This window comes from Dysidea avara, chromosome 1, assembly GCF_963678975.1.
Source record: "Dysidea avara chromosome 1, odDysAvar1.4, whole genome shotgun sequence".
NCBI lineage: Eukaryota > Metazoa > Porifera > Demospongiae > Dictyoceratida > Dysideidae > Dysidea > Dysidea avara.
The window spans coordinates 10,860,163-10,876,899 of record NC_089272.1 but is presented as its reverse complement, the minus strand read 5'-3'; the positions used below and the strand labels follow the sequence as shown (position 1 = coordinate 10,876,899).

At 36.8% G+C, this 16,737-nt stretch overlaps 1 protein-coding gene across 2 annotated transcripts; it reads left to right on the top strand.

The window, feature by feature from the left end:
• The first annotated feature begins 210 nt into the window (after positions 1-210).
• Positions 211-13,529, top strand: LOC136256098 (uncharacterized). 2 transcript variants are annotated; one of them, XM_066049032.1, is made up of 5 exons: positions 211-337; positions 5,061-5,134; positions 5,187-5,335; positions 12,424-12,579; positions 13,207-13,529. In XM_066049032.1, the coding sequence occupies exons 2-5, from the start codon at positions 5,071-5,073 to the stop codon at positions 13,360-13,362; spliced, it is 525 nt and encodes a 174-aa protein (XP_065905104.1). In that variant the 5' UTR covers positions 211-337; positions 5,061-5,070; the 3' UTR covers positions 13,363-13,529. The 2 variants fall into 2 exon arrangements, with proteins under 2 accessions (XP_065905104.1, XP_065905111.1); XM_066049039.1 differs by having other exon boundaries at positions 255-337; positions 5,070-5,134.
• Positions 13,530-16,737: the final 3,208 nt, after the last annotated feature.

Sequence of the window (16,737 nt, the reverse complement as noted above, 5' to 3'; positions counted from 1 at the left end):
TCCGTATCTGCTGGATGTAGCGCACGATTCGCTGAATGCAGCTGCAGTAGGTGACATAAGGAATACCCGTCTACGACTGATAAGATCACCTGACAACGTAACTTTTTTTCCATGTGTATTTCTCTTGCCTGAACCTGAAACCCCCTCTGAAAATTTCTAGATCCGCCACTGTAGCTAACCTCAATTTCCGCGGTTCAATCAATTGCGGAAATTGCACGTGAACATGAGTTTATACCCGCCCAGTCTCCAGTGACACTCCCAAAGAATACACCGCAAACCAAATCTGTTTATTGTAAGATCCATTCTGCGGATACGCCGTAAGCTTTTCATACTGGAGGTGAGTAATTTTACATGTTGAAAGTACATGGCTACTTCTGAGTAAGCGCGCCACTGCTACTAGCTAGTAGCTATAAAGCGCCTTTTTTTATGCACTCATAAGTGCATTGTGAATGGTCTAATTGATGGCTAGCAAGTTGAGTGTTTCTACGAGCTAAAGGTTACGTGTACTACGTAGATATAAGCACAAAAGTCAATGGCTATGTAACAGCAGTCGTAGCTATACAGGCGTGTGTACATTGTACATTTTCCGCATCAGGTAGCCGAGATTTTGGAGGGCCGGAGTTCCCTGCATGCGCTCATGCATGATGCTGGAGATACCGTGCAGGGGCGTAGCTAGCCAGACGGTGGTGGGGGGGCAGGCATCCCCACGACACTCGACATTGTTCATAATTGCACAAACGGCTAATGACCCAATCATGGGCTAGCCAACATACGGTGTTCTATTATTACAGCTTATATAACTAGCTACATAACTACTTCATTACTGATTACTCCCAGTTATCACTTATCAATGGAAATATTTTCATCGTGCATCATCGCACGTGCCACAACTGTACTCCAACAAATTCGCCCACAATCCAGTAGAACTATATTGTGAATATTTTAGTACAAATAATGTGTCACAGTCACTTACGCTTGCCACAGTCTGTCCTAGCACACTGGCATAGTATGACGAGCTCACTCACTTCAGCCGGCGAAATTCAAACGCCATGTATTGGCACGAAATCCCAACTCTGTACCTTTCCTGTTAGCAGAATTTGTAAGCTTGTGACGGATCATCTGACTGACTGACATAGTGAAAAAAAAATAAACTGACATGCCACTACACTGTACGAAGATCCAGTGTGATTAACTCGGGAAAATAAAGTTGGCCCATTTAACACTTTATCACCTCGTAGGTTTGTAGCATCATTGCATATCACCATAGATAGTATATACCTTACTATCTATGATATCACTTGTCACTTCTGAGTTTCGACTCACTTCGAGCGGGTTACTGTCTTTAGATTCAAAAAATGCACTATCACGTGAGTAGTGTAGGCTAAATTCGTTCGGTAAAGGAATTTCTAGTGTCTATAAGGGGGAACCCCTGGGGATTCGGGAATACCTTATTTTTAGCGCATCGTTTTATTAATTGCTTGTAATGCGCAGGAAATCATCGTATTATTATCACCATTCACAAACGAGTTGAACGTTGTGTGCACTCGCGTAGTAGCGCACAAGCAGTAATTTGGGATGCGTGTCAGTTACTGGAAAGTTTGTGACGGAAGTTAAAAAAAACATCACTTAGTGATGGGGGGGGGGGGGGGGCAAATGCCTCCCCTTGCCCCCCCTTGGCTACGCCACTGATACCGTGCTCTAGCAAACTGATTCGCAAAAGAGGCATGCACTCAGTAGCTACAGCTAAATACCAGGAGCGGAGATCCAGGAGCTGGCAAGGGGAGGAGCACAAACAAGTTTAGATCCATACCATTAAAAAGGGAACACACTGTTACACTGTTGCAGTATAGGGAGGTGTCTTTTAAACTACAGCCAATAGACTAATTTCTTGAGTTATTATAAACCTTACTGGCTGATATCAGAGGTCTTCCTAAAAGGAGAGGAGGTGGGGGAGGCAATGCCCCATGTTGGATTCACCATTGATTACCATGCAGCCAGCTTTGGAAGCAAAAGAAATCAAGGTCAAGTAGCTACAGCCACTGTGTACGCAACAGTGCATATTTTACAGGAACCAAGAAAGCGCTGTCTTCACGCATCCTGAGTGACGCATCTGCACTGACCGGAAATTAACAACATTTTTGCTGTGGAAACTTCCTTAGAGTGGGGCACCTCCATTTCAAATTTGAGCCAGCCATCACTGAGACATGCGCCTTCAAAGTTTGTCTTAGTTTCTTCGTAGCTAGCTATTTTAATGTTGTTATGCAAGACTCAAATATGAATGTAATGTTAATGTGCACTTAATGAGTTAATAAATGAACATAAGTTAGGAGAATTAACTGCTTTTTCTGATAGAGAGTTCCAAAGTCGAATAGCTGTGGGTAAGAAGGAGTGATAGTAGGTGTTTCTTTTAGCAGGAATCTCATTTGAAGGCTTTTTGTCCTAGAAAAGCTTCTGTGAAAATGATTGAAAAGGTCAGCTGAAACAATGTTGTTGATGATTTTGTAGAACATGATAATGGTGAACTTTGTTCTTCTGTGTTAAAGGGATTCCCATTTTAAGCGGTTGAGCATATCAGTTAGGCTAGAATATCTAAAAGGCCGTGCAAAGTTAATTACATATATGTTTCTGGTCCTACCAATTTCCCAAAATTCACCAGGTAACCAGGCTTTTTTGTTGTTTTTTTGCAACTTTTTGATGTGGCGCACTGCATTTTGACATAGCAGTACATGGAATTATATAGGAATAGTTAATGTATAACGTTAGCTTTATAAGAAAAGAGTGTGTACAAGACAACTTTCAACAGATAAAATATTATAAATCATTGTATGGTGATGGTGCAATTCATTCAGCAAACAATGACCAGGGAGGAAACCAGAAACATGTAATTAATTTTTCATGGCCTAATAATCATTTAAACAATGAAGTGTATATTTCGCTTGTCACCAGTCACCGGTCACAGTGCAAATAATAATGGTATGGTAGTACCGTTTAAGTAGGGATCACACCAAAAATTTAACATGCCACCCAAAATTTTGCATTCAAAATTCATCCTAGAGACATTTTACATGACAAAAATCACCTTTACAGAATAGTACTAAACAATAAATTTAACAAAGCACTTACAGGTGGCTGGATATAGAATTTTTTTTATTATCGTCAAAACTCAAATTTTAGTCTCACTGCCTCACTGTCTCATTGACCACAGTCGCAAGGCTAGAGGCCAAACGAAGCAGCGCACAGTCACCATTTTATGCCACAATAACAAACTCACCCATGGGATGTTCCTTTTGGGGTTCTGATAAGTGTAGGCCCTCTGCGCCTTGTCTTTTCTTTTATCTTCATTCAGGCTACTTGTCTTCTTCATCCAACGAAACCATATCGAGGAGTTAATTTTCCCTATCAACACTTTCTTTCAGCAGCATATTTAGATGCCACAGAATTATTTCAGAGCTGGATTTCAGAAACGCTTCAGTCCTGGCGCTACTATAAGAGGTACACTTGCTAGATATCTGCAACTTCACGATTGGGATCCCACTCACGATAGGTTTATGACCATGCCCATCAAATAAAGATCTAGGTGGACTAATAACGATAGAGTATGGAGACCCCACCTCTAACAATATAGCTATTTACTTAATAGTAAACAAGATCACCTTACTACTTATTGGTCTAGCTAGCTGCACACCCCTTGGCTGACCCGAGATTACTCTAATACAACAGTCATGTATGATAGAACAGTTACAAGTTACACTGTTCTGGTAGACATAGCTATTTTTATAAGAAAAAGAAACAAGCACAATATAAAATCAGTGTAGCTATTACATTATTGTTCTAAAGGAGATAGATGCCCCTCAGCAACAGCAAGTTTGACAGCTGGAGGCACACAGGAATGCTTGGATCTAGAATGTGATCCTCTGATACACATTATTGAAGAGTACAGCAAGGAGAGCCCCAAACTACAGTGAAGCCAGCCCATAACCAAAGTGACTAATTTGCTAAACAAATTTCAGGAATAACTTTGAGAATAGTAGGTAAAAAATTTTCAGAAAGAATAATTGGAAGCTCAACAGTATAATAGACTCCTGCCTATACCTACTATTTAATACTACTGTACTAAATAATAGTTGGACACCAAGACCAAGGGAACTAAGCGATTTAGTAACCCTGATGGCCTGAGGCTATAGTATCCTGAGCGCAGCGAGGGCACTACTAAGGGCCAGAGGGGTTACTAAATTGCTTAGTTCCCGGGTCATGGTGTCTATCTTATTTAGACTATGGTTTAAAGTATGTACCTTTATAGCTAGAGCATGAGTGTGGGGTGAAAGAGCAATGCAGAACAATGGAACAGTTTCTTCCTGAGTCCTTACAGTGCCCACAAAACTAATTATTCGACCGGTAACCAAAGTAACGGCTAGAGCTACAGTACATATGCCGTTTAGTCTACTATTTGTCCAGAATTATTTGTGGAACACAGAGAAGAAGACTATTACAGTATTATCAAGTACTGCAGTGTACCTTTCGTGTTATAATTATTTATAATGTACAAAATTGCTTGAGGATGGGTTACTAAATGAACATGTGTAGGTGACTAAATGAGCATGTCAGGTGACTAAGTGATTTAGTAACCTTGTAAATGAGCTGTACCATAGTCTAAATAATACATGTATGTATACCAAAATATCAGAGCTGTGAAAAAAGGATGTGACCTATGCAAGGTCAAGGTTAAAAAGTAAAATCAATAGTGACCAAGGAATAGCTGTAGTTAATGTTAATGTCAGTAAAAAAAATTAACTAAAGCATTAACATCATTGCTGCAATACTTTGCTACAGCCTTTGATTTTTCAACTCCTAGCTGTTTCAAGGCTAACTTGTTTGTATATATAATTTATTTTATTGAGTTTGACATTCTAAAATTGTATTATTGTTCTTCTTGAACAAGTGCATACATACAGTTCCATAAAGGATGCTATTCCATAGCAATAAATAGTACACGATAACTGTAAGTAATATAATAATTTATCTGTATCAATGCTGACAAAGTTAAACATGTGTAATACCAGATTCCGTAGGATGGCTGCAATTGACGGTCGTGTATCACCAACATATGGAAATGTAGCATTAAACAATGAGGAAGGTGTGCATGAGTTATTTATATAGAACATGACCATTGTTTTGTGGTTTTACAGGTATTTCAACAACTGCCTTTAGTCCCTTACATGGAAATCAAGCAACCCAGCCACCAGTTTATTACCCTCAAGCAACAGGCACTAAATATCCTTCAGTGGCATATCATCCTCACAATAGTGAAGAGAAGCAAGTTGTGATAACAACACAGGTGTGTAAAAACAAAATTATATGATATAATTCAATTTTACGGTATTAGTGATTTCCTACCAGCACCAGCATTAAAATGTTCTTTAGCAATCCAAGGTGTTAGCTTAGAAACTGTAGTGATAGAATCAACCAATCCATCAATCAACCAATTATTAAATCAATGCAATCCGATTGATATGCACATAAACATCTACACAATAAACTACCTTGCTACTTCATCTGTATAAAGTTCAGGAAGCAGTGAAACAGTACAATCGGGCAGGTATATAATATTATAATCCTTTAATTTCCCCAGTGACAGTAGATAGTCCATTTATGACTTATAAGTTTTCCAAGATATATTTGTATATACCACATCCTTGTTCCTTCAAATTATAAGCTGCGTGTAACAAGGATAAAAGCAGTGGTTAAGGATTACTGCAGAGTGAAGTCAGTGAACATCTTCAGCAACTAAGTGATAAACTTTGTGAAAATCATTCACTTTGTGATGAAGTTTTCTATGGAAATTGAGTAACATATACTAAATGATTTGAGATATGGTACCACACCAAAGTCATAGTCTCAGGGCATTTTAGCTAACTTTTGAACTAAATTAAGAAGTAATTCTAGCTGGTTGGAAAGCCATATAAGCAGTAGCTGAGGAAGTAGTTGATGTGAGGGGAGCTGACCAGAGTATAGAATCTCTCGCAGCAGGGAAGCTGTATAGTGCACCAAGGCATGTACTTGAGTAAAGTGTGATTTTTACATTTTGTGCTGCAACAATGTAATCAATTAAGCTTGTCATCTAGAAATTTTACCATACAAGTATCTCAAGTAACTCTATCCTCTGAAGTGTTGGTTGCTACGGAAACTTGTTTTAATTGGACACTAATTGGATTTTGATGCATTTTGGATTTTTTATATCTACTATTTGCTATTACTTCAAGTCTTCAAAATCTTGATATCCATTGGTAACTAGTCAAAACCTCAACACATCTATCAGAGGAAATAGTAGAATTTGTCTACAATAAGAGAAAACGTCCATTTTAGGCAATTTCATAAAAACTTTTCTCCTCCCACAGATAATTGCTAATACAATTTTATTGATACAGTACCAATGTGTTCATAACAGGTGGGGCTAAATTTCTCACAAAGTAGATTTTGCAATATCTGTTTATAGTTGGCAGCAGAAATAAAAACATTATAAAAACCACTGAAAATAGCCCAAATTCCACACCAGCAATCAGTGTAAATTTGAAGAATTTTAATTAATTTTTGGTAGGATAATTATGCCTGATACTTGCCCACTCCAACCAAGGGTAACAAAAGTTCATAACTATAAACAGGTTTGATTTATAGAATATCGTAAAAACCTTGATGTCCTATACAAATGTATGGGCAACTCACAGAGCCACTATTAGGAAGCCTTAGAAATTAATTAAATTTATAGAGTGACTTTTAGGGCATATTTTAATTATATTCATGTATGTTTGGTGCATATACTGACAATTATGCAAAAAATGTGGTAAATTTTCATTTACCCAAGTACATGCCTTGGTGCACTATATAGCCATTTTTAGCTTTTACAATATGTCAAAGTTCACCAGAATTAATTGATAGGTACAATTCGAAGCATTTCAACTAAAACACCAACTTTTTAGTCAAAAGTATTTAAACCAGGCTATTTGCGAAAATTCTTTTGGCTACAAAGTATGATTACAAAATAGCCTTTGGATACCTGGAAATACTTAGTACAGTAGAAATACACCAACTCTTATGTAAGAGGTTGTCTTTTTACTTAGACAGAATGGATGCATTTCAATATTACAGGTGCAATCAGAAAATATGTGGTACAATTAACTGTTTTAGTTTTTTTTTGTCCAATATTTCAGTGTAAAAATGTAGGAAATATGTTGCACATCTGCAGTATGACTTTTTGCGGCATAATCCTCCCTGCTTCTCAAGATTACAACATACTTATTTGGATTCATCAGCTTTTGGATCTTATCATCCTTTGCTTGCCTATGAAGATAGAAAGTTCAGTATCTTTACTATTGAGCACCTTTTTGGCTTTCCATACATTTTGTATGGGTTTATTAGTGTGCGGGATAGGATTGATTGCTTTCTGTTATAGTTAAAGCACCACCGTGCGTGTGTACAGAAAATACAGTACGAGGGGGCATGTCGAGAGGCTAATACAGCACGAGGCGAATCCGGGTGCTGTATTTGCCTCGAGACACCCCCCGAGTACTGTATTTTTTGTACACACAAGCATAGGCAGTGCTTTAAGTGTTGTACTGTACTGGTCATCTGGCTCAGAGCGATTTTCTCTAGTACTCAAACTGCTGTGATTTTCGGTGATCAGAATATCAGTAAGTGTTTACAAATCTATTTCTAGTTGTAGAACAAACTAATAAATAATAGTTAGACTTCAGACCACAGGAGTCTAAATAATTTAGTAACCCGATGGCCCTGTGTCGTGGTGCCTGAGCAAAGCGAAGGCGCTACTACAGGGCCTGAGGGTTATACTAAATTACTTAGATCCCTGTGGTCTGAAGTCTAAGTTATTTAGACCCTTTATGTAATTGTTGTACCTAAATATTGTTGACAGCTGCTTGTAACAGAGAAATGTAGCGTCCATTAGTAGAAACAAGCCATTACCCACCCATAACTGTTGTTATGGGTTTAAAATTAATTTTCAGGTGGCAATGCTGCAGCATTGCTAACGCTACCAGTGCAGGTGCACGTAATAAACATGAAAAGGGTCTAAGAAAACATGAAAGGGTCTACATAAGCATGAAAAGGGTCTAAGTAACTTAGACACCTCCAAAATCCACCAGAAAAAGGGTCTAAAATAAGTTAGGCTAGTTTTAGCGATTTACAATGTCACGCGTGTGATCAATCGTGCTGTCTTAGTGGAGTCATAGCTTCGTGATCAGACTATCAGTAAGTGTTTATACACAGTCTATTTCTAGCCATAGAACAAACTGGTAGGATTAGTTTGGCTGGTTTTAGTGATGTACAATGTGTTGTTTTCATAACATTCTGTATGAACAATACACTACGCGACATCGCTTTGATCCTCCCAAGCAAAGTACTATATGACATGATATGGTATGAATCAAACAAATGTTGCACTGACTTCAGTGGTGCTTTTATCAAAAAGTGAATGATTCTTTCGCCTACTGAACCGCTCTACTAGATACGAGTTAAATCACATTTGCAAAAATATCAGATTGCCATACATTGTGTATTCCTGCTCGATAAAAGTAAAGTATAAATAGTATGACTACTGCATATCACAGTAGTAGAATATTTTATCTATTAAGATGACAGTAAAGAGTGTCGATAATTAAGATATTCTATGACTACTGTCAGGGGCGGATTGGGTGGGGGGGCTTTGGGGTCTCAAGACCCCCCTCAGGTTAAACCTCAAACAGGAAATCTAAGATAGAAAGTGCACGAAGGAAAGCAACACAGATTGCGAAATATCAATATACTCTAATAGAGCAGTCCCGAACTATTCTAATTAACTATAATATAGCATTACGTGACGATAGCTCACATGATATGGATTGTTTAAAGTTCAGCAAATGGTAGAAGACACGCACTTACTGTGTATGGAAGCTGCAAGGGAGCAATGGTGTTTGTAATCACTGATATTGTTGGTCTGATTTGTATAATCTTCTATATAAAGTAGTGTTTTACTGCCGGTACTTTTGCCTGACTCTGCCTTTGGTCAGTATAGGCAAGTGATACCACTTGGCTGTTCTTGAAACCTCACCCAGAAGACACAGAATGCCAGTACCCGCACTCAACAGTATAAATTACAAAGTGACAAAGGAGTTCAGTAGTTCTTCAGCTTGGTCAGGGAGAAGTGTGATGAACAAGTGCTCCATCATTCATCATTACTACTGTGTGCCAGGAAGTTGTGTATATAGTAAGCTATAAGTCTACAATAGCATAGTATAGCAATAAGCTGCACAAACAGCAATGTAGGTTCCAGCTAATTATAGCTAGCTACACACATCGTGCTTGTTAAAGTTTGCCTAAGGGCACGTTTTATGTATGAATGCTACATACAGCTGTAAGCCGGATGTGCAGAGTTGTATTATGTGAACTTTAGGGGGTTACCCTCCACCCAGCTCAGAGACCCTCCTCTTAAAAAATTCTGGATCCGTCCCTGACTGTGGTTGTGTTTATATAACTTGCTTATGTCCCACAGTTTCTAATGGTAGTTCCTGCAAAATCTATTGCTTCATGAGGATATGGTTCATTCATTCTGTGTTAAGGAATTTAGGGATTTCGATGAACCTTGGCGTCCTGTGTGAAAACTTAGTCCATCTCTTTGAATACAAAATTGACTGTAACTTTGTAGTCTCGTAATATTTTGGAATAAAAAATTCACTGATTAAAGACTGCTGATTGACCTTTACAGTGATCCATAACTACTAAGTTAAGGTTCAAAAGCACTTTGTAGTCTTTGTTGAAAAGTTTAATCCTTATCATTAAAAAAACTGAAATTCTTTGATTTTTTTGTCAATAATGATTGAGTTATTGTCTATGTTTGGTTTAACAAAATTTTTGTAGTGGTACCACAATGGGCTGAAGATATATACTGTAATTAAATATTTTGTAGTACATATACAGTGGAACTATGTAGCAATTTATTGCTGTGAGGGAGTGACTGATTTTTCAAAATGTGCGTAGAAATTTTTTAATTCCTTGGCAATTTTTGCACATTGTGTTACAAGTAAACCTATATAACTGCTAAACGAAGTCACTCTGTCTAGCAAATCTAAAAATGGTCGATCCTAGGCTAACATAGGCATATAATAATTATGTACATGGCAGTGGATTCCTCAAAAAAACTCTGAATTCTTTGTAATCAGGATACATGTTCATGGTCCCATTTAATGGTACACATACATTTGGAAATTCTGGACCCCAGACACTTCTGTGACTTCTCTCATATCCTGAACACCTTCACTCAAACTTGGCATGGCATTATTAAGAATGTTTATAGGAGGTGTTTACATATATATATATATATACATATGCAATGGAGCTCCTCTATTCCCCAGACCATGATAAAGTGTCATTCTGGGGTCCAAATAATATGTGCACCATTAAAATGGGTGCATGAATATGATTCCTGGTTGTCAAGGCATCCGCATTTCAGGGTGTGTTTTTTTAAGCTGGGAAATCCACTGCACTTACGTACGTAGCCATGCATGCTACTTAAATGATGTGGGCCTAAGTAAGTGCACTGCGGTGGGTTATAAAGAAGGTACGTACATACTTCTCAAATCCACATGTCACTTAGTGTCCAACTAAAGAAATGTGCAAATTAACTGCAAGTGGTTGTTCAATACATTTAGTCATTAATACAGGTTGCCTTCTGCTAACACTCCTTCATTGAATGGAATAAACTTGACATGGCCTTGGTTATAATAGACTACATATTTCCACTGTATACCACCACATATTATACAGTATACGGTAGTACGTGTATATTAGGAATCATGAAGAACTGGGCTTTTCCAGACCAGCTTCAATTTTTCTTCATGACAGCTTGGCAGCATTGGTTAGGCACATCCAAGCCCAAAAATGTCTTCAGCAAACCCTTCCTTTTAAAATTTTCTATTTAATGGATTTTTATGCTGACTGAATAACTAACTAACTGACTGATGCTTCCAGCCAAGCATAACTCAACAATGGATTAGGTTACAGGCTTGATGTCTTCACTGTTCGGCATATCTTCATCCCAAGATGTACCTTTTTGCCAACTGCAGTGCATACAATACACACATCATAGAGTTGCCTTTGTCCTCCTATGTGTTCCAGTTCTTTTCGCTGACAATGCAAGGCGTCACTTCACAATAGCGTGATGTGGCTTCACTGTGGCTGTGTTGACTTTGCCACTATCATGCTTATTGCCCGTATTTTCCATAGCAACTGGATTGATTGCAGAGACGCTTCTCCATTAATAATGCTGTGTAACAGACAGGGCATAGCTGAGGACAAAGCATAATGGCCACCTCTCTTTCCATTATCATAATTGATTGTTGGGATATGCATTCCAACGCAAAATTACTTTTATGGCATTCCTGCATGCATGGTGCTTTTGAATGCTGTATGCACTGGTTCATTTGTATAATTATGTTATCATAAAAGTAAACAAACAAGTAGAAGGAAAATTAGAATTTTAAGTTGGATTAGGGATCAAAGAAAGAAAAAGTACTGAAACAAGGGAATAGCCAAAAAGTAGGGAAACAAGGAAGGGTGCCTATACCTATACAGATATACTAGTGGACATTAAATCCCTAAACTTCAGCCTATGAATTAGGGGTTAAATGTCCACTCTGCAGGTATAGACAACCTTCCTTGTTTCACTACTTTTTAGCTATTCCCTTGTTTCACTACTTTTTCTTTCTTTGATCCTTAAATTTCTTCTACTTGTAGTATATATGACTGCTCTATTAGAGATCTTCATATTTTGTAGCTACAGATTTAGTTTTAGCATTCTTTGATGCTTAATAGAAAGCCAATAGCTACAGTATTAAAGGCAGCAAGCAACACAGTTAATGCTGGAAAATTTTGGGTAGTAAATATCTCTACAATAAAATTAATTGTTTGAAAAGATTTTGTGTAAAATAATTTTTGAATACGCAAATTGTTTATAACAAGAAGAACACAAATTACAGTAATCAATCTCCTGGTGGTATAGAAAATTTACTTTCTTTATACCTTTTTAAAAAGAAGATAATTTATGTGCTTTGACATATGCATTCTTTGAGTAATAATTCATCCTGTTAGATTGGAATCTTTTTATTTATCTATCCAAAATTTGGAACATACTATTATTAATAATTTTTACTCTTTACTGAAATTATATGGTCTAGTTAGAGCATTACATTTATAAGGCTATTGTTAAGGCTTTACAATAATAGCACAAGTTAGTGGTAGCATCAGAAACTGTTTGCAAGTCACCATCACATACATTTCTAATGCTGTAATAGTGAAATACAATTTGTATCACCAATACGTGTATGTGCAATTATTACACCTGTTGTAATGTGAATCAGTTGTTTACTCTATTGTGTGCAGCCAAGAGCTCGCAATGTACAATTGATCCAAAAACAAAGAAGTGATGTTGTACCAGGGAACGCAAATTTAATGATTTGCTGCCTCTGCACTTTCTCTTGCCTGTTGTGTTTTTGCTGCTGGCCCTTGGCAATCACCTCCTGTTGTCTTAGTGGATATGTAAGTTGTATGTACACTGATATGTATAATGTGTACATATAGTGACGTTGCAAAACCCCCACATACATAATGTATCATTGATTAAGACAATAATTTTGTTATAACTGTGTTTGTACAAGACATACTGGTAGTTAGATGCTCTCCCCATGTAAATATTATGAGCTCTAGCTCAATTCATGCAGCATTTCCTGAATGGAGACTGGCACATCACTAATTACTGAAATCTCAATCAATCATAACAATTCAAGGAATCTCACTCATTCATACCATTTGGATATCTCAACGAAATGTCATAATTCATTATGCACGAAACCCCAGGAAACACAATTTTTTGTACAGTGCTAGCTAGTAGTGACAAAAAACTGGTGATTGGATTAATAATGATAAGGCAGTCATTTGTCTGTGTAATACAGTATTTAATTGAGCTTTTGTGTATTGTAAAAACTGCAAAATTATTATTTTCACAAATTGCAAAAGTTTGTGAATGCACACATCTTGCATTTAACATTATAGCACAATTTTGTTAAAATGTAAGCCAGCATATTGCAAGCAATTTTATATATATATGGCTATACATAGCTCATTAATATCAATAAATCATCAGCTGTTGATTTCTCCTATTGGTAGGCCTGGTTCGCAACTACAAGGAATGAAGATCCTCGACCGCTGATGTATGGAGCTCTCTGCATAATTACTTGTTGCTTGCTTATAGTAGTTCCTCCATTTGTGGCTGGAATTGTATATGTCATGACACAGGGTTTATACATTAGTGGTAATATTTAATTTTGATGTAACTATATAGACACATCTTGTGGCAAAATGTTCTTCTGTATTTTAGTGGGTACTTGAGTTATTATGGTAGGCATTATGCTATTAGCATTTTGCATTATTTACTATGTTGATTTGGTGTAATTATATTCTTTAGTCATAAAATAATTTACAGCAACTAATGGACTGTCAGCCTAGCTGTCACAGGACAAAGTATGAGCCTTAATGATATTATTAATCAAGCAATGATTTCCGTAACTAATATAAATACTGTAGCTCTGTTTAGCCTTTTACTGATATATTTATTTATTTGTGTACATGATCAGCAGATATTTGAAAAGGGGTGTCACTCTGAGGCACAAAACACAGAAGCAAAAGCGGCTACCTGAAAAGCAGTGCATGGGAATATAAATTGCCATGGTAGCTACAGCCAATAATTTATCTAGTTATATTATAGCTGTGGTGTGTGAGAGTAAAGATCAATTTACAATAATCAATTTACAATAATGTTATTGTTGAATATCTTACTATTGAAGGTCTTTGCAGAAATATAGGGTGCATAATATGGGTGGAGCATTAAGCTGTTCAGTGACAAAGACAAGTAATTTATGATGTTTATCATTAACAGCTATTTTACATTTTGTAAAATACTAACAATTAAATCCAAGGAAAATTAATGTTTCAAAATGTTTATGTCACTGTGAAGCATTTAGAACACAACATCCAAAATTGACAGATTTCTAAAGTGTACACTGAAAGTTTTAAGCAGCATTATTTTGTTCTCAATTTTAATTGAAATGAATCTTACATAATGCTCCCTGAGTGCTTGCAGCACAGGTAAATTACACAACTTTGTAATGGTGGGAGTCACAATTTACTTGAAAGTGTAACATACTTAATAGAGAAACTCCTGCACTGTAGGGCAGGTACCATTGCTGTAGGATAGGTATACACTGATGCTACGCTATATTTCTTTTTGCTGCCAACTAAATTTCATGTAGAATCTGAAATGGTAGTATTACACATACATATATATGGCCTGCATGACAGGTACTTCTATTGTAAATTATATCTTTACCTGTGTGGTAATACTACTACAACTACTGTTTTTCAGCTTAGCTAGTTTCACATACAGTAGCTCAGCTGTTAAGCTTATACCTGCTTGTATTATTGTGCTTATTTGTCGTGTACTTGTAAGATGCAGCCTCATGTTTACAATATCCTGGGAATTCCAACGATAATGAACATTAGAAATAAAATTTGAATTCTATAGAAAATATTTCCAAGAGGAGTTCTTTGATTTATCTTCAAATACTTCAACATATTAATGTTACACTTTAGATATTTGTACACAAAAACTTCACACTGATTATAAGTGCTCAAATAAAACTTATAAAACTGTAGCATTAACTCCTGGAGAAACTGTACCATCCAGACTTACTGCTATCCTGGTACAGTGAGCTCCCTGGCCTTTTCAAACCCTGCATGGATTAGCCCCTGAAAATGGAATGACTTCCCTCAACATCTATTCACTTGATTCAAGTCATTCAAGACTGTTATCTTAATACTGAGCCTAACCAGGGCCTAATCAGCTTGAGCCACCTGCCCAGTAGCTATGTAACAATGGCCAAAGTTCTCAACTGTGGCTTAACTATATTGTATCTAATGACTTTCAACTTAGATACAATAAGCATTAAAGGTTGCAGCTGACAATTCTTTTACCACCAATATTATAATGTAATGCTGTAAAAAAATAAGGTACTCTAATAGAACAGTCATGTAAAATTTATTTTGTAAAAATCATACGGAAATATTTTTCCACTAAAAGTGAATTACAGTATGTCACTTTTTTTTCTTCTGTAATCTTGATAATACCGGTGTTTCTACAAGATCAAGTGTAACTCAAAAATCAGTTGTGCAAAATGCATACCAGTACTGTTTCAGCATTATACATTTAGATTGAGTATCCTTACCATTGTCAGTCATTTTTCACAATGAAATTCTGCATGTATAAGGCAGGCTTAATACAGTGATAGGTGCAGGATGTAGTGCAGCTGGAGTGTAGGTGTGCTTGCAGCACAGGGGTGTTTGTACTGGTGGGAGTCACAATTTATTTGAAAGTGTAACATATTTACTAGAAAAAATGGTGTGGCCCCCAAAAAGCCACGGTGAAAAAAGATGTGAAATCCAAGTTGGCGGCCAAGAAATGGCTGTAATGGTAGGTAAATGGCAAAATTTTTAATAATGACAATTCAGGTGAATTTGCTAGTGAAACTTGGAGGAAGCACTACAGGTTCACCTGAATTGTCGTTATTAAATTTTTTGCCATTTACCTACTATCACATCCATGGCCGCCAACTTGGATTTCACATCTTTTTTCACCATGGTCTTTTTGGGGGCCACATCCTTTTTTTACAGCTTGGCTGTTTTGGATTAGATCATTTTAACATGCCAACAAATGATATGCATATATTACAGTTAAGTATAGACATCTGCATTTATGTGAAGAAAGCACATGAATGTAGATTGTTATTATTAATCTCTAAATTTGCTTACTCAACACTGCTTATGAGAAGCTTATACTTTTTCGTAAGTTGCACAAGCCTATCTTTGCATAGAAGCAGCTGCTCCTTGTTGTACGTATTGTACTTAGCGCAGATGTCACACTTGCTGAATAGGTTGTACTATAAGTGTAAACCATTATCCTTGGGTATAGCAACCTTCTTGAAGGGTAATTGGTAACAGTGGAAATGGAAACTGGAAGCAGAAAGTGGAAATGGAAAATGTAAATGGGGTCAAACATTATTATTATTATACGTGTATCCTAGAGTAAAAATCACACTTAGTGGTCACCTCACTTCTTAAAGACCACCTTTTTACAAAGACCACCTCTGTACAAAGACCATGTGCACATTGTAGATAGGTTTTAAAGATAGCTAAGGCATACTTAATGATCTAATTGATTAGACCTTTCATGGTCACCTTTTATAAGATCACCTCTTTACAAAGATCATGGTAATATTTGATAATCTCCAAATATGAACTTTGGTCCACACTTCACTCTAATCATCTGGCTATTTGTATCGCTTAGTTTGTACCAGAATGTGTCATACAAAAATAATCCATGCAAGCAAAGTGTAGCTAGTACACTGTAACCTACTGTACCAAGAGGTCTCATAAGGAGATGATGACCTTAAGAGCCTAGCCTTTTTAGCTGACCTAGCTGTGTTGATAATACAATATAAACATGTGGTCTTTGTAAAGAGGGTAGTCTTTACAAAAGGTGACCATTAAGTGGTCTTATGTACAGAGTTATTAAGTAGCTATGCCTTAGCCATCTTTTAAATGTAATAACAACTTGGTCTTTGTATGGAGGTAGCCTTTGTAAGA